This window comes from Cataglyphis hispanica, chromosome 19 (genome assembly GCF_021464435.1).
Source record: "Cataglyphis hispanica isolate Lineage 1 chromosome 19, ULB_Chis1_1.0, whole genome shotgun sequence".
Lineage (NCBI taxonomy): Eukaryota > Metazoa > Arthropoda > Insecta > Hymenoptera > Formicidae > Cataglyphis > Cataglyphis hispanica.
This window is the reverse complement of record NC_065972.1, coordinates 2,367,501-2,385,915: the sequence shown is the minus strand read 5'-3', so window position 1 is coordinate 2,385,915 and position 18,415 is coordinate 2,367,501. Positions and strand designations below refer to the sequence as shown.

General features: G+C 37.1%; 3 protein-coding genes across 6 annotated transcripts in view; 2 read left to right on the top strand and 1 right to left on the bottom strand.

Moving 5' to 3' along the window:
• The first annotated feature begins 365 nt into the window (after window positions 1–365).
• Window positions 366–3,787, top strand: LOC126856482 (lipoamide acyltransferase component of branched-chain alpha-keto acid dehydrogenase complex, mitochondrial). Its single transcript, XM_050605013.1, has 5 exons — window positions 366–745; window positions 1,515–1,639; window positions 2,023–2,557; window positions 2,791–3,186; window positions 3,448–3,787. The coding sequence occupies exons 1-5, from the start codon at window positions 707–709 to the stop codon at window positions 3,712–3,714; spliced, it is 1,362 nt and encodes a 453-aa protein (XP_050460970.1). The 5' UTR covers window positions 366–706; the 3' UTR covers window positions 3,715–3,787.
• The window catches only part of LOC126856465 (protein lap1), a 21,516-nt gene continuing 6,751 nt past the window's right edge, over window positions 3,651–18,415 (bottom strand). Inside the window, exons 2-11 of one of the 3 annotated variants that reach the window (XM_050604982.1) lie at window positions 12,934–13,104; window positions 12,708–12,843; window positions 12,265–12,554; window positions 11,280–11,991; window positions 10,618–10,808; window positions 9,961–10,426; window positions 9,000–9,832; window positions 8,761–8,832; window positions 8,506–8,684; window positions 3,651–3,787 (exon numbers count right to left, since the gene is read on the bottom strand). In XM_050604982.1, coding sequence (XP_050460939.1) covers window positions 8,508–8,684; window positions 8,761–8,832; window positions 9,000–9,832; window positions 9,961–10,426; window positions 10,618–10,808; window positions 11,280–11,991; window positions 12,265–12,554; window positions 12,708–12,843; window positions 12,934–13,104 — 3,048 coding nt within the window. In that variant the 3' untranslated portion in view covers window positions 3,651–3,787; window positions 8,506–8,507. Of the gene's footprint in view, window positions 3,788–4,197; window positions 8,685–8,760; window positions 8,833–8,999; window positions 9,833–9,960; window positions 10,427–10,617; window positions 10,809–11,279; window positions 11,992–12,264; window positions 12,555–12,707; window positions 12,844–12,933; window positions 13,105–13,339; window positions 13,943–18,415 lie in introns of those variants that run through there. The other 2 variants (XM_050604983.1, XM_050604980.1) reach the window with 2 other exon arrangements.
• LOC126856477 (RCC1 and BTB domain-containing protein 1-like) lies at window positions 14,175–18,318 on the top strand. Of its 2 annotated transcripts, none has more exons than XM_050605005.1 (11): window positions 14,175–14,459; window positions 14,647–14,789; window positions 14,866–15,068; window positions 15,372–15,545; window positions 15,612–15,873; window positions 15,961–16,088; window positions 16,173–16,442; window positions 16,995–17,119; window positions 17,214–17,311; window positions 17,382–17,512; window positions 17,589–18,318. In XM_050605005.1, exons 2-11 carry the CDS (start codon window positions 14,702–14,704, stop codon window positions 17,727–17,729), a joined length of 1,620 nt encoding a protein of 539 aa, XP_050460962.1. In that variant the 5' UTR covers window positions 14,175–14,459; window positions 14,647–14,701; the 3' UTR covers window positions 17,730–18,318. The 2 variants fall into 2 exon arrangements, with proteins under 2 accessions (XP_050460962.1, XP_050460963.1); XM_050605006.1 differs by having other exon boundaries at window positions 14,177–14,459; window positions 16,176–16,442.

The following is an 18,415-nucleotide window of genomic DNA, read 5'->3' as shown; positions in this document are numbered from 1 at the left end:
CTAGCCAAGCGATAGCCGCGCGAAACGCGTGCTCATTTGCTAATATTTTTTAATTAATATTTCAATAATTATTACGAAAATTGCAAAATGGTAAAGGACTTTTCTGTTCAGTTTACTGTCCTCTACCCGCTCACGAGCGTTGGCACAATCTTTGCAGGACACCCTGTATATATATATATATATATATATATATATATATATATATATATATATGCGGCGAACAAGAAAATGAAAATAGAAATTTACGCCTCTCGACGCCTATGAGGATTTCTTTTTTTATTATCTATTTATCTACATTCTTTCTCCTTTACAATACAAGGAAGGAGGGGGCAGAGGCTCGAATTCTTATCTTTGATAATATCCCGAGAAACAGTTCTGATGCTACCATCGACGCTTTTACTACATTTTATATATCTCGTTTAAGACATCTCTCCAATCAAGTTGTCTCACAGTTATTTTACATGTTTGTTTCATTAATTTTATTAACTAATTGTGAATATTGAGATAATAATGTATCGAGAAATGCATAAGTGGAATACGTGTTTATCATGAAAATGAACTCGATTGCGCAATTTTGTGTCGTGAATAAACATGCTTTCTCAGAGCGTGTCGTGCGAGTGATAACGCACATTCGATAGTTACGAGTATTATATATTCCCGCGAGCTATCGCGCGACTCCTCGACCGGATTGGATAGAGATCAACCGATGGCTCTTTTTTGTCGACTATTAACGGCCGCACGAACGGTAAGTATTCGAGCAAGTTTACGTTTGCCAAGTAAAAATTTTCAGGTGAATAAACGCGAGGTAGTTCGCCGAGACTTAAGCAGTGCCACGTGCCAATGTCGAACGTCAACAAGTCCCGCGAGTCGGATATGAACTCTGGCACTCTGCCAACACAATCAAAGACCTTTAAACACAACGAGTCGATCGCGTTTGATGCGCGTGCCAATGTGTGATCGTGAAGTAAATAACAGCGATCGTGAAATAAACAACAGAATGCATCTGTTGATTTCATCACGAAAATAAAGAATGAAAATTTTGCTCTTCCATCGAATGATTACTTTTTAATAATAGATGCTTTGATAAATTTAAAATTAATTTTCGAGATATACATTTGAGGAGCAAATATCTTTTCTCTAATAAAATTATGACGATCCCCTTTGACCGAGGAGATAATTCGTTTCTAAATTGCATCAAAGAATCTGTCATTAAGAGATGATGTAAAACAGTATGATATATATAAAGAGAGCAATGTAAATGTATTGCTATAAGTAAAATACATTATCCTCTTATCTATTCTTTCATATTCATATAAGTTTATCTTTTAATATCTTTCATCTTATTGCATATTGCTTTCATTCAAACTATATACACTTGTTCTATAATTTTGCAAAACTCTATAGAATTCGACTTTAAATGTAATTGTACTTTACTTATAGTGTCGTTCGTTACTCAATAAAATTGTTGTTATTTGTTATTATACTCGCCAGCGACGAAACTTCTGTTTGTGCAGGCTAACAGATCACACGGCTCGATATACCGTTTCTTATCGACTAGCGTCGTTCGTTTCGGCAAAGTGGTGCCCTTCCGACTGTCAGACATCGGCGAAGGGATTCGGGACGTCACGATAAAAGAATGGTACATTGTGACAATATTCCATTCCATTTTTCTTCCTCTCATATATTTATTCAGATCCAGATGACGATGTGCATACACAACACTCTGTGGAATTTAATACAATATATTAGAAAAAAAATTTTCAAGAATGTTTTATATGGAGGGTTTTCTCTCTCTCTCTCTCTCTTAGAGAGAATTATAAAAAATCTATATTTCAGACATCAGTTTTGTGTTGTTATACAATATTAGAGAAATAATTTCTCCAACTCATTTAACTTTTAATAATTAAATTAATTTACTGTTCATAATATATTTAAATAGAATAGTATCTATTTCTCTATCTTTCTTCTAAATGGGGCTAATTCCGCACGATGTGTCACATGATAGCACGCGAAATATTCTAGGTTCGTGAAACCGGGTGACCGAGTGAGCCAGTTTGACAAGATCTGCGAGGTGCAGAGCGATAAGGCGTCGGTGACGATCACGAGTCGCTACGACGGTCTCATCAAGGCGCTGCACTTTAACGTAGACGATGTTGCCTTGACCGGGGATGCATTGCTGGATATCGAGATAGAGGACGATTCGAAGGATGCTGCAAAAGATTCGGAGGGAATTAAAGAGGAAGGCAAGGACCAGATTGACCGTTCCGACAAGAGGGAGATAGACGAGACGGAATCGCAGGATAATATCGTGCAGAAGATATTGACGACCCCGGCGGTGAGGAGAATTGCCATGGAGAATAACGTAAAGCTGAAGGACGTAATGGCGACCGGCAAAAATGGTAGAGTACTCAAGGAGGACATACTGAATCATCTGCAGAAGATTTCCGCGACTCCGAAAGTTCGAGCGGAAGTTTCTCCGGAGGCGAATGTAACGGGGACGACGGAGGGGTTGAAGGGATATTCGAAACACATGTGGAAAACTATGACGAGGTCCTTGGTAAGTCATCGAGGTCATCGCTAAAAATATCTATCTACACAGATTTAAGCGGCAGATAAATTTTACACGTAAATTTCATTAAGATGCTATAAATTCAAATAACTGCAATTATTATTTGATGTAAAAAATGTCTGATGTCCAATTTTGCCTAGAATTTTTTTATTAAATTCTATAATAAACTTTTTTTACTTTTTATAAAAAGAGAGACTTATCTTTTTGCAAACTTCTTGCAGAGTATACCTCACTTCGTCTATAGTGACGAGTGCAACGTGAATCGGGTGATTCAGTGCCGAAAAGAGGTGAAGGACTCACTGAAGGACAGTGGTGTCTCCTTGACCCTCATGCCGTTCTTCGTGAAGGCGGCCTCGCGAGCGTTGGAGCATTATCCCAGGTTGAACGCCTGGCTGAATGAGGAGGATCGGACGCTGCGAATCCTGGACAATCACAATATCGGCGTTGCTATGGACACTCCGAAGGGCCTGGTGGTGCCCAACATCAAGAACGTGCAAAATCTCAGCGTTCTCGCGATCGCCCGGGAGCTCAACAGGCTCCAGGAGCTTGGTAAGAAGTCGTCGATACCGCTCGGCGATTTGGTCGACACGACGTTCTCGTTGTCGAACATAGGTGTGGTAAGTCCGTACACAATTACATTATAAACAGAGAAATTATTTGACTCACAAATCTTCTGTGATTCTCGACAGTGCCAAAATTGAAATTTAATTATATTTCAGCCAAAGGCTTCATTTTTTAACTTATATTAATCATATTCTCATTTACAATTTAAGTGAATCGATAAAAATGATATAAATAATATAAATCATGGGAACTAACGACTTTCGTTAGAAGCTAAAAGTCAAATTGTATTGTGGCAATAAATCGTATTGATTTAGATCGGAGGAACATATACGAAGCCGGTGATCGTGCCGCCACAGGTGATAATCGGCGCGTTCGGAAGGGCGCAAAAGGTGCCGCGATTCGATGACGAAGGAAACGTGATTCCGGTCCATATAATGTCGGTCAGCTGGTCGGCGGATCATCGCGTTCTCGATGGCGTCACAGTGGCAAAGTTCTCCAATCTGTGGAAGCACTATGTGGAAAATCCAGTGCAATTGCTGATCAGTGCTGATGACGAGAAATCAAGTCTCGGAAGTGCTTAAATAATCGATGATCGCGTTTCTCATCCTTGTAATCTCATCATTTTATATTAGGATGTTTAAAATGAAAATATAACTGAAAATAAAAAAAAATATTTTATAATTTTTTGTACACGCTGATACTCGCCTCTCTCGCGTGTGATTCTTTTGTAACGCGTGAAATTCTTACTATTTTAAGATTGTAGAATAATTGCAAGGATTTTTCAATTTTCTAAGCAAATTTACTCGAGAGATCGCGAGTATAAGAGAATCGAGCGTAAAAGTATTACATCACTTGAACACGATACTTGAGATTCGATCGTAAGAGACTTAAGAGGGTATCGTGAAACTAAGGCTTTTACGACGAGATGCGACATTGCATATGCAACAATCCGATAAAAAGGAGAAGGGCCATTCTTAGCCACTTTTACAAAATGATTAATGTTGCTACACCGAGATGTTTCTTTATGCGAAATAGCATTGTAAGATGAATCGCGTTTAAATCACTTTGTACGTAAATATTAATTTATTTATTGCTGCACAACCAACTAGGACTTCTCGTTAAAGATCAGACATCTTTCACTAACATATTCAAAATGCATAGTAATTGTATATCAGAAGACGACGTCCGGTAAGAGAACGCGAGTAATTTCTTTGTACATCGATCCGTTACAAACTATAAATTATTCATCTGACAACCATAATTAAACGCACGCTAACGAAGTGGTTGTACCGCGATAGACAGATATTGTAAAAATGACATAATCGTTCCCCGGATAAATATAAACATTTGCAAAACGCAATAATCAACATCATCGATTATATCGAATTTTTGAGAAAAGAAAAGAAATCTCCGACACAGAAACAAAAAATTCGCCTTGAAATTCCTTTAACATACTACGGACAAATATAAAAATGAAATGAAAGTGAAAACACCAACGTATCGCAAGTAAAAGGTACAACCACTTGATTGCTTTCGCAAAGTTTGTTTACATACGCACGATTAGTCGCTTATCAGTATATACATCCATAGGTACAACTTAGAGTTTCATTCACACACGCAAAATCTTAGATTCGCAGTCACTCCATAACGATAGCGAGTTTTCTCGAAGCGGAAGCGAGTTCAAATCGCGCTGAGAGCCAATCTGTCAACGATTTTTAACTTGATTTTAAACTATCTGAAAAAAAAATAAGATAAACTTGAAAAATTCTTTGTCTAGTCCAAAATTTGTGAAGAATCGACTTCGATTGTTCGCTTTCGAAGCGATTCAAACGCACTCCGATCGAAAACGCGCCGTTAAACATGTAATAGGTATCCAAAAAGTAGTCAGTCTGTTTAGTTTAGAGTAGTAGAAAAGAGTATAATATGTGTGTGCTCGCGCGTGGTCCATGAAAGTGGAAACTTCTCCGTCAACGAATACATATTAATCTTGTCCTCTTTTTAACGACGATTAATCAGTTGAAACAGTCAATCCGTTCATTCAAAAGTTGTAATTGAAGAAGAGAACGGACACAAACTTTCTTATCTAATCTCTAATACTTTTTACCGCATCTTTACAGAAAATTAAATGCAGTGGCAAGATGAGAACAAACAATGAGCTAAAAAAAATCAACTATCGCGCGAAGATTTATAAACAAGGAAAAAAGAATGTAAAAAAAGATTTTCAATAAAACCTCTGAAAGTGGAAGTTCGTCGCGACGTTAATAGAAACGTAAAAAAAAGAAAGAAAATTTTGTCGACAGAATCAAGTCGACGAAAAATACTAACACTTTCCTTATCGGTTCTGACTAGGGATGAATAATTCTACTGACATTCTCTCGATACGCGAAGTTCGAATAATACCAAGGGGGCTTTCTCACCCGTAAACTTACCATAAAATCCTATATTGTACGTAACATCGAGAAAGAACGAAGATACAAGAACAAACATTAACTTAATAACAAGTAATTAACCTAATACGCCCAAGACTACCAGACTTTCGACATTTTTCCTTTGAATAGAAGGATTTTGATTCTGAAGATTTTGAAGAATCGACATTTCTTGGAAATACAAATCGATATTTTATTATTATTATTTCTAATAATATCACTATAGCTTAATGACATTAATTATATAAGCTAATATCGTTAATTACAAAGCCAATTGTATTAATAAAGAAAATTAAGTGAATTAGAATCGTGTTTGTGCCGAAACATGTAAAATAGATTCCGGATTTGCGAAGAAAATATGCGAAACGTCTGGCATGTCGTAGATAGCTCTGCATTCACACCGATTTCAATTATAACAATGCGCACAATATATATATATATACATATATAAACCCAACACACGCGCGCGCGTGTGTGTGTGTGTGTAACCAAATAACGATTTCATTTGTGCTACCAATTTTCAGTCCTTTACATTCCTTTTGTTCTCTCTATACACATTCTACTTTATACGCTCGCGCGCATGCAAAAGTTCCCATTTATTTTATCTCGCTTGTCGATCAACAATATCACGCTTGTGCGATCATTAGTCGTCATGGTTTTGTACGGTTTCGTTCCATCAACGGAAAGAAAAAACGCGAGTAATTGTCGAAATAATCGCTAAATCAATCACAATCCGGAAGACCTTTCACGTGTGGTCTCGAGATATGTAGTCTAATAATATTAATGATAAAAAATCAAATAACGTATACACATGTAAAATGTACAAAGTTAATGGGCTTTATCCTTAAGCACTGGCGCGATGTAAAATTGTTCTCTAATATTTATATATTTATTATATATGTATATAAAATAATCATAAAAAATTTGCATGTATTTTGTATATATTTTATAAAATTTATAGATTTTATATATAATTGAATATTAATTATTAATATAATTTTTTCACTAATCGATATATTCTATTACCTTCAATTAATACATTTCGTATACTGATGTAGAAGCATTAAGATGTAAATGAAATATTCTTTTATGTCATCTTTAATATAATGCAATAATAGAATTAGATGCATCCTTCATCAATATTATAAAAATGTGCGCCAGTGTTGAAGAATCTGAAAATGACGGTTTTATGATCGCTTAAAGAGTGAATTTTTAAAAGAGGCTAAGTGTGAGAGAGAAATCTGTAATGGATAATCGCGACTGGGAGGACTCTGAGACACTGATATTGAGTATAAACATTATTATCGATATAAGTACGGCACATAGAAGAATATTTTCTTTTCTCTCCTACCAGACAAGCATGACAAGGATCCCGCAGACATACAGAAGCGCCTTTATTATTATAATAATAATCCCGAATGTTCAGTTATATCGAAACAGGTCGGCTCAAGTACCTGTGTTTGTTTGTTGTCCCGCAAAGGGAATAATAATCGAATATTCGATTTAAATATAATATCATGGTTCCGCCCAACGCTATTTCACGTAATATGTAGGATCTACTCTTGTATCCCCCGTCTTTGCATCATTGATCGAATGATAGAATTTATAGCATTGCCGTATGCAATAACATTTACTATAGTCTTAACAACTGATAAAGATCACTACTACATCACGAGAAACGATTCGATTACAACGAAACGAAGTGCGTACGCCCCCCTGCAAAATATTTCGTGATGTAAATTCCTAGAAGAATTCAAAGTAATTTTTTTTTTAGCCAAACATTTATAGTCAATTATGAGAAATTAAAAACGTAACAGATTTAATTTGCTTCGCGTATTTCTCATCTATTTACATCGTTGAAATCTGTGGGAACCTTGTTTAGCTTTCTCTCTTTTCTACAGATATAAATTTGTTTATATATATAATATATGTATATGCATATATATATATCTTTTTTCTCAATATATGTTATGTATATGGATAATAAATAGTACTTTGTTTTCTGGCACATTGTCGGCACTCTCGTCGAAGAGAGAACGCACAGATATAGATATAAATCAACTAGTCTATCAACATCATCGTCCGCAAACGCGCGGAGCTAGAGATTTCGGGAAATACGTTATTGTTCTAGTCAAGGAGGAGCTATGATAACGAATAGATTGCTCTTTTAATTTGTCCGTACAGAGTGTTGAAAAATAACATACTCTATAGTATTATATTCTCACGAGGATCATCACACCTTTCGTATCCTGCGTTGCTCGCAAAACGACCAACAACAGTATCTTAGCTCGTTTACAATCTTATTTGACATAAATATATATTTATATTGTATATATTTATGTTTGTATACAGAGTGTCCCATTTTGATCAATGCACATAAATATTGAAATATTATTGAAAAATATTTCATATATATCTATTACATAGAAAAAATTGCAATATTTTAAGAGAAATATAATTCTCAGATATAATAATCTTAAATAAGCTCAAATGTCTGATACAGCTCATTTAATTGTTTTATTCTCTCATAAAACTATAATATTGCGTGAAAGAGATATGGTTTCCTCAAAAAGATTGAGAATAATTTTTATTTAATAAAATAAAAAACCACTTGTAAAGAAAATGCTTATTGCGTATGCACTCCCTCTGAAAATATCTCAATTTTCATCTGAAACATTTTTCAATAGCACGAATAATTCCGATATTTGCAATTGGGTCAACTAATATGACAGGCGCTCTATATATCTCTCTCATTTTCTCGCGAACGTGACGCGTTCATATATCGCGTGATTTATGGATTTTTATTAAAGAATATATTTAAATATATGTATATATGTTAGAGCTATAAAATGTATTCAGTCTGAAGTATGTAAAGCGATCGTATGTCATCTAAAAGAATTAGAAAAAGTTTTCCCATTTTTGTTTTTTTTTCATCGAATAACTTACAATCATTGGTGGCGACTTATCATCATAGAAACAACAGCACCGGTGGCACGCAGAACAGCGACGGCGTTATTGTGATCAGATTTGGTGAAATCAATACCGTCTACTTCCAGGATTTTGTCTCCCGGTCGAAGAGTACCCTGAGCTGGCCCGTCGGGATTCACTTTCGTCACGATTATTCCCTGCAAAAAGAATATATTGGTTTTTTAACTCGAGACTAAAACTCGACGTTGAAATTAATATGTATGCTCTACTTACGGTCTCTGCACCCGCTACCCCGCCAGCTATGCTGAAGCCGAGACCTGGATTTTTTTTTATTTGAACAGGCAGCTGCGAAAAAATTTTATATTTTTATATATTTATGATTATATATATATATATATATGATTATATATTTTAATCGTAAAAAAAATTTTGAAAAAGTTGGAAAAATTATTATTTTTAATAGGAAATTAATTCATTAATTAATTCTTGAATAGTAATAATAGAATACATACCACACTTGCGTTTCTATGAGGACCAAACATCCATTTGAACTTCGGTTTTCTCTCCGAACCAGACATTTCACTCAACGCAGGGCTCGCGTATTCTTTGAGGCTCCCGACATTGTTTATGTCGCCTTGAGATTTATTACCCGTATTGAGATTCGGCATATCTCGATCCAAATTTATTTCATTCTTGGCGGCAGCGACAGCAAGAGACGCGATGCTGGATTCGTCGACAATGCTTCTGCTCATTTGAACGGGAGCGACGAGATTCGCTCGACCGACATCCGGCGCCTCGGCTGAATTAGTTATCGCGTTATCGCATGAATTGTTGTTCGTGACATTCCCGTTCTGCAGTTTTTTCGATCGATCTAGCGCTTTTGTCGGCGCCGATAAGGGACTTCGATATTTCTTTCCCGTGATCGGCGACGTAGGTATACCGGAATGAACCGCATTTAATGTTCTGTTCGCGTCGTATTCTTCCGGGAGAGCCTTGATAGAGTTCGCGTCGTTAATCAAATTTTCTACATGTTTCGTTTTGAGAACGGGAATTTTGCTCGGTTTGAAGGCTCGATCGTTCTGTTCGGAATCAGCTCCGGAATCCAGATTCGGCGTGCAAGTTTCATCTGCGGTGATTCGGTCGAGAAGATCCATCCGTCCGTTATCCATCGATGCGTTTAAATTAGCGGGATTCGTCAAATCATTCGGTACTATGTATTCCTCAGCCTTTGCCAAGTCCACGTTCGTGTCAAAGTTCTTCTGTTTCAATACATCTGGAAGCATCTCAGCCGAATTTAGGGATGAGTTGAAAGGTAACGAAAGTGGATGTGGATCCGCTTCGATCGCTGGAAAGATAAAAATTCGTGTCCAAAATTTACTTCTTTTCGAAGCTTTAAACTTTAGAATTCACTACATTCAATAAGAAACAAACAAAAAAAATATTAAAAATCTGTAATCTCTGATGATAACGTACAATTATTAAATTGCTGGAAAAGAGCGGCCTTTTTAGAAAACGCTGCCGCAATGTGATATGGCGGCGGAGCTAGCGGAACGTCGCATGATTTTGGCACGACATTTATTCGCGCCTGCTTGCCGTCCGTCGTGTCAATGGACACTGCCGTCTTGTAGGGCTCGATAAACTTGTCGGACTCGACTATCTTCGCTGTGTTTGCCTTGGAATATTCATCCGGTTTCCACGTGGAATTCACGTAATCGGATACCGTTGGTGTTTTCGCGATGTAATCGGACGTGGGATTGCGAATGTACTTGGCCTCCCGAATATCCGGGTTCTTCTCCTTCGCCAGCACGGTCTTATTTGCCTCATCAGACGATTCCTCGGACACCGAGTGCTCCACCGTTCCAGGTTCAACCGGTCTATTGTTCTTGTTGTAGTTTTTCGCCGTGTTACGATCGATAAAGGTTGTAGACGAAGGCGTGCTCTACGAGAGAAATATCCTATGCAAGAACTGTTTAAATTTTTTTATTTTTTATATCTATTTTCTTATATGATGTAACTATTTGCATTAAACTATATTATATCGTAAATGTTATACTATATTACCGATTAGCTAAACGATTTTATGTTTATTGAAACAATATTGTCATGCTGTCATAACGACAAGTAACTTACTCTTTGATCATGAGTGGATTGATGATGCAGATTACGAGCGTGCCTAGCGAGGTTGCGTAGCTCCTTAGGATAAGGGGTTGGTGCTCGATGAAGTTGCCTGGGGACTTCGGAATCTACCTCAGCAGCAAAACATATTCTCTTGCCAGTTCCGATAATTGAACTCGGAATTGGTCCTGTGATCTGCACCATTTCTGTAGATGTAATCAAAATTATAAATATTAAAGATATAATTAATAATAAAAATTATTATTAATAATTTTGCTGAATATTCCTCAAAGACGAAGATATTTCTTGATATTTCTTATTTTGATTCCTTCATATATCTCTCTCACCATTTCATTCCTCGTCTTCGTGTTCTTCTTCCACTAGTAGCGTGCACATAAATATTGCATCTTATCGTTAAATAAATATATAAGTGGAACAAAGCGTGCAGTAACATAAACAAAGACAAGCAATTTAATTAATTTTGATTATTTTAAATATATATATTTAAAAAAAAATCAAAATTATTTTTTTAACTTATTGAAAATAAGTTTAAATGAATTTTTTTGTGAGAATCTATGCTAATTATAAACAAAGATATTAAACAAAACTTTTGTTCTCCGACTCGTTCCAATATCCTTTATAAAAAGATTGGAAAAAATAACAAACAGAAAACTCACGCTCCAAATCCTGCCGTGGTTTCTGGGGCAGCATAAAACAGCTCAGCACCATCATGTCCTCTTCGCAGTTGAACTCCTGCTGCAATGGCACCAATGGTTGACTCTGATTGTCGCTCAGCCACAACGCCTTCAGGTTGCTCAAATTGAGCATGGAGACCGGTAGAAACTTGATGCAATTGTTGACGAGATTAAGCACCCGTAACGAGGACAGATGACCGAGCTCAGGCGGCACGCGTGTCAGATTGTTTGATCGTAAGGAGAGTAGAGACAACGCTGTGCAGCTGCCAATCTCAGCCGGCAACGCGCGCAGATAATTATTGTCCGCGTTGAGACAGTGCAGCTTGCGCAGCAAGCCTATCGAAGACGGCAAGTATTCGAGAAAGTTCTTAGTGATTATAAGCTCCTCTAAGCTCGACATCTGGCCGATGTCGTTCGGCAGTGCATTCAATTGATTGTCGTCAATCTTGAGGGTGACGATCGTGCGCAGGTAGCACAAAGTATCGGGCAGCTCGTACATCTCGTTCGAAGATAGATTCATGATCGCGATGTCACGCCAGCCGCGTATCTCCAACGGGAGCGTGTGTATTGCGTTCATCGTACAATCGAAGTGATTCAAGCGATAGAGCTGCTCGACGTTCACCGGGATACGCCTGATGTCATTGCCATCGATCCATAATTCAGTAAGATTGATGAGATCTCCAACAACCTCAGGCTGTTATAAATAGTATTAATTTCACATACTTATACATACATGCCTATAACAGGTATAATGTCAATTTAAAATTAATGAAATTCACAAAATGAAATTAATTCTGTTTTCAATTTTTGCAAAAATAAAGTTGCAATTCACGATTTTTAAATATTTTATAAATAATATGTATATAAAAACGTGTACAAGTAGAATTTTAATTTAAAAGCAATAAATTATTACAAAAGTAAATTATTTACAAAAATAAATTATTCATAATTGAAATCACAACCTTACCAGCTCTGTAAAATCATTGTTGCCGATATCGAGCCTCTGCAAGTTGACGAGACGACTCATACTCTTAGGCAACGTCATCATGTTGTTCTCTCGCAGCTCGAGTGTCTTCAAGGCTGACAGTCGTCCAAAGTTAGCCGGCAGATATTCTATATACGCATCATTTATGTAAAGTTCGCGCAAACCAACGATATGCGTTATAGCATCCGGGAAACGGTCGAAGGGATTGACACTGATATCTATGGAGCGAAGACTCTTGCATTCTTTGATACTGTCTGGTAAGTCCTTTATACCTGCAACAAAAGTGTACATGTACATAAATGTCGAATCTAAACAAATATGCAGATAGCCAAGTATTCAAACAATAAAATTTTAACGAAATTTTAAAATTGAGACTTTTTAAACATAACATTTTGCATATAACGACTTAATAAAAATGTACTGACTGTTTTTACTGAGATCCAAGTATTCCAAGTTGATTAATGATGCTATGGCGGGTGGTAATGTAGTAATCTCATTATCGCTAAGTGAAAGCACTCTCAACTCGTGACACTGGAACAACGGCCTGGGAAGATCTTTTATCTAAAATAGAATCACAAAGACAATACATTAAGTACTGTTGTAATTAAAACCTAATTAAATACTCGCTCTCTAATGAATCAAGGTACTCACTCTATTGGCATCGAGATACAACTTTTCCAATGTTCTTTCATAAATGAACACATCAGGTGGTACATCATAGAGATTACAGTGATTCAGTTGCAGCTCGCAAATGTCCTCTTCCTGAGTTCTCAGACACGCAGCGCACTGCCACCAAGCGCTACCCATTTCATGTGCGTACAGCTACATAAAACACAATCGCATACATTCAATTTACACTGTAATCATGATTAATTATGTTAAATAAAAAAAGAGATTATATATAAATTTTTATAAAGTCAAATTTTTTTTTATTTTTTTTATATAAATGTTTATAGGAGTAATTTCTGCAATTATATAGTGTTATTAATAAAGCATTATCAGATCTCGACAGATTATAGAGCTATCAAGAACAAGTCAATATCCTATGATCTAATACCTGTGTGATGCTCTCAGGAACGATCTGGCGATCCACCGTGCGACAGATCGCTTCGCACGCGAGAACGCTCGCCGTCGACGATCATCCGCGGGATCGAGGAGCCGCCGATCGTCGTATCACCGCGTCGCCGAGTTGCCGTCGCGGCGAATAATAGCGGCCGAGAATCAGCATCGCCGGCGCGCAAGCGACAGCGACAAACGCACGTTCGCGCGCTCTTCGTCGACAGTCGAGGGGAGAAACATCAAGAGATGTCACTTTTATTACGACGGCTCACGTTGATCCGTCGCGACGCCGCCACCGCTCTTCCCATGCGCATATCTCACCCCCTCGTCATCATGCGCGTGTACATACGTCACGTTGATCCGTCACCGCGTAGATTCCCAGGAGAAGCGATTTGATTCACGGCGACCCTCCTCTTCTCTTCCTCACTTTCTTCACTATTGGATTTGGCGTCCGTTAATGGGACAAAGCACCCCACAGCTCTTGGCTCTTGTAAATCCTTTTCTCAACTGCCACAAAAGTGCAGGCGAGCACAGATCACTCTAGTGATCGACGCTATGACCAATCGGTGGTGACTGGTGAAAGGGGAGAGGAGTTCAATCTTTTCGAACATGAAATGTATAAAAGAAGAGAGACTTACCAACTCATCACGCGATTGCCGATAGATTCTGATTGGTTAAAATCTGGATTTTTTTTCATGTTCTTATTGTGGTTTCCACCATTTTTGGTGTCAAAACCAATCAGTGACAAATTGGATAGTGTTCAGATTTTTACTTGAGGTTTCTAGTCTAGATTAGCATTTTTATGGGCACGGAATCTTCGGCTCGAGTCTCGAGATTCGAGATTCGAGATCAATTCGCGGTTGATCTGTTGACATCGGTTGACGTTGAGATGACATGTGGTACTTCGTTCTGTCAGTGGATGGCGATTTAACAAAGAAAAAAGGAAAAGATCCGTAACACGCACGGTAACGAATATGAAATATATTTGAAGTTTGAATATATTATCGTAACTGCTAAATAGCGAAGTGGAAATAATTGCGAACGTTCATAAATTGTATACAAGAATGAAAAGTGACGTGTGCTTGCGTAGGATAGTATCGATACGTCAAATGTTATCAGTAAGTAAATAATAAGACTATCTTTAAAAAAAAAATCTCTGTCAGATATATAGTCGATAGAATTATAACACATGTTGTCAATGGAAATTTTTTCGAAATGCGGTAAAATCATGAAATCAATCTCAGGATTCCTGCGCATTTCGAATAAATAATAAATCATAAGAAATTATAAAATCTTTATGTTCAGAGATATTGAAAGAGAGAGAGAGACGGGAAACTGATGAAAAAAATTGGGGTGCAATATGAATTCCCCGGATCTGCGAAACTGGCCAATCTTTAGCTTGCTGGAGCCAGAATTCGTCTCGCGAATTCACATGGTCATGGTATATGGTAATTAGCATTTTTTCTTGTGTCTCTACATCATTGCTTTAATTATATATCATTATTTTGTTACTTTTTCAAATAGGTAATTTGGGTAACGAGGCTCTAATCGTGACGAAAGATAAAGTAGTATATGGTTTAGGTAACAACATTGCTGGCTGTTTGGGAACCAGTGATGCCCATAGCACATTGCATCCAAAGAAGATAGAAGTCTTGTGTGACAAAGATATAAAAACATTTGCCTATGGGAGTGGACCTCACGTTTTGGCGCTTACAGAGAAGGGAGAGGTATACCAGAGAGTTACATATTTGTTAAATTGAATACAATGCGATATAAAATTAAATTCAAATTAACTATATATTTACTTTGACGAGTTTAGAAGCAAAGCATAATATTAATGTGCTTACTTTGTCCATATTTTTAATATGATTACAATGTCAGATGATTGCTTCTGTAATATTTTATATATAAAAATACTGAACATATATATTGATTCTATAGAATCTTCAAAGAAGTTTTATAAAATTATCAAGTATATATATGTACAAGATATGAAATATCAATATCAGTGAAATTTATATTTTTGAAAGGTATATTCCTGGGGTCACAACGGTTACAGCGAATTAGGAAATGGAACATGCAATCAGGGTCTTACACCCTCTCTAGTGAACATGCCCACTCTAGGAGCTGGTTTGAATATGAAACGCATTGTGGATGTTGCATGTGGGAGTCATCATTCTCTCGTTCTCACTGAGGATGGAGAGGTAAGCGATGATCAAAGTACGACAACTGCAATCTATCAAAATTACAAATTTAACAAATTAATCTAGGTATATGCCTGGGGGCAAAATAATTGTGGACAAGTGGGTAGCAGTCTTAGCACGAATCAGGGCGCACCGCGACAAGTAAACTCTAATTTGGCCGGGAAAAAGGTTGTCCACATTTCCTGTGGTCAGACTTCTAGCATGGTGGTAACCGACAACGGCGAGGTATATGGTTGGGGTTACAATGGTGTCGGCCAACTGGGGATAGGCAATTACGTGAATCAAATGACTCCGAGTCGAGTCGGCTCGCTGATAGGCATCGTAATAAGTAATTATATATTCATTTTATTGATTCATATTTCATTCCTTAAAAAAAAGATGACGTGTCACTGAGCAATCGATGTTCACGTTTCAGTCAAGGTAGTTTGTGGATACGCGCACACGTTGGCGCTCACGGACGAGGGAAAACTCTACGTCTGGGGCGGGAATAGTTACGGTCAACTAGGCATTGGTAATAAGACAAACGCTTGTAATCCAGTCTTGGTGAGTTTTACGTTAGTCGTTATTGTAATAAATAGAGAAAAAGAGAAAATGTGAGAAGAATTTTGTAATCACTAATTAAACCAGCAGGTCACACACGAAATGGGAAGGGTGTTCGACATCGCTGCTCTGCACTATAATCATATAAGCATTGCCGTCGGCCTAGGCGGACGTGTGTACATGTGGGGTCATTGTCGCGGGCAGAGCATCACGACTCCGACCGCCACTCCATTTTTGAATATACACGACGCATTTGCGTGTTACGGATCGCCCAGCGTTATGCACAAACCATTGATTCTGCATGCGAATGAGGACTCGGGCATATTGGAATGTCTGGGAGCTGCGTTTGACGATTCCGTATGTAACTTGTTCTATTTCGTATCTGTTTGCGCTTTTTTACATTTTAGAAATAAATATAATAAGAGATATTAGAAAGAGAGAGAAAAAGAAAAGCAACAGAGCACAGAAAGCATAGCTGAAATAGATAGACCTAATAGCTGACAACATCTTTTTGTCATAGTTATACATAGTTATATTAAATATATGAACATATATAGTTATTATCACTGTGATTTATGTATGATATGTATATGATAACATTTTTTTCTGTTTATTATATTTGTGTATAAGATTTATTGCGCGCGCATTTCTTTGTTGAATTCTATTCTAAATAAAGTGACTGATTTGGATTCTATTATAAAAGGAGAAAAATTTCTTTCTAGATGAAAAAAGAGAAGATAAGATAAATATATATACGCACGCGCGCATTGATGTGATTTTTTTTCTTTTTTTTTTGAATTACATATATAATATTTTTTTCATAGATTTTAGTCGATAAATATGACAAGTTTTTTTAGGCATTAATCTAATTTTTGCATTTGTCTCTAACAAATTTTTTCCTTCCCACAGTCGACAAGCGATCTCACGATACAAATAAACGGGCAAGCTATCTACGTCCACAAGGCTATTTTGAAGATCCGTTCTCCATACTTCAGGACCATGTTCCAGCATAATTGGGCGGAAAACAATCAAAGGTAATCATTTACTTATAAAGAGAATTGCGGCGTTATTCCTCATATAAAGAGTCTCTTGTGCTTATTATATCGCAACGCGTGCTCTTTCCGACAGTATCATCGAGCATGATCAATTTACCTATGTCGTGTACAAAGCTTTTCTGAAATACTTGTACACTGATATGATCGATCTACCTGCAGAAAAGGCGTTAGGTAAGTTCGTGTCGTAAATACGCTGTGATCCGTACATCACCTCGCAATTAAAACAATGCCACATTTATAGAGCTCCTTCATTTGGCTAACGCTTACTGTGAAAACAATCTTAAAAGACATTGCATTCAAATGATAAAGCAAGGGATTACCATATCGAATGCGGCCTATTTATATAGCGTCGCGATCGAGTACAATGCGAAGGTAGCTATTGCCGTTAATGCGCTATTAAATTATGTCACAATCGCGATATCTAATAAATGCGATGTGATTTTTATAGGAACTCGAGGAGTTCTGTTTCAAGTTCGCCTTGAATCATATGACAGCCGTGACGCAAACGGAGAATTTCGCCAAACTGGACGAGAACACGGTAAAAACTTTTATCATTAAAGCAGGCAAGGCCGGCGCTTTTAGGACGTAATTCGTCTATTTGCCTTAAGGATAATACGTTTCGGAAATGGACGGAAATCGTCAAATCTATCTGTTGCTGCACGGGTATTCGCGACAGAATTCCTAATAGTCGCGTAGACTAATGAAGGAGTCGCGTTTCAGCGACTCGCTTCCTCTTATTTCTCTCTTAGCATTCCGCGTAAGTAATAATAAATAATTGCGCATTTTTTAGCCGTGCAATCTAGTCGGCGTCTTTCGACAGATTACTTTGTGAGATCTACTTGGATAAAGAAAGTAATCTTTTATAAAGTACTTGAGATTATTATCTTGGATCTCTTTGTATCTCTAAATAAGGAAAAAAACAAGACAATGTATTATTCGCCGATGCAATTAAAAAACAATTGAGCGAGTTAATTAACGTGACGTGTCTGTCCAACGATGGCGACAGTTCGATTTCGTTTATCATTTTTGCAATATAGCGTAGTTCGATTTTACAACAACTCTACGTAGATTCTACATTGACATCTCGGGATTTTTATCAGATACGATTTTTGTAAATTTCATCTAACGGTGTATGTATCTGAATAATAATAAAAACTTTTTCAACACCGTCAAAAGAACATCCTACTGTGTTATCCGTCAATATCACATCTGTTATTTTAAATAGCAACAGTAAGGAATGAGACAAGTGGAGATTCGGGATGGAAGAATATTTGA

Coding starts and splice junctions, on each gene's coding strand:
- LOC126856482 (XM_050605013.1), top strand. CDS start 707: ATGGCTCTTTTTTGTCGACTATTAACGGCCGCACGAACG. Junction 2,558..2,790: donor AAACTATGACGAGGTCCTTG/GTAAGTCATCGA, acceptor AACTTCTTGCAG/AGTATACCTCACTTCGTCTA. Junction 3,187..3,447: donor CGTTGTCGAACATAGGTGTG/GTAAGTCCGTAC, acceptor GTATTGATTTAG/ATCGGAGGAACATATACGAA.
- LOC126856477 (XM_050605005.1), top strand. CDS start 14,702: ATGAATTCCCCGGATCTGCGAAACTGGCCAATCTTTAGCTTGCTGGAG. Junction 14,790..14,865: donor TCACATGGTCATGGTATATG/GTAATTAGCATT, acceptor TTTTTCAAATAG/GTAATTTGGGTAACGAGGCT. Junction 15,069..15,371: donor CGCTTACAGAGAAGGGAGAG/GTATACCAGAGA, acceptor TATTTTTGAAAG/GTATATTCCTGGGGTCACAA.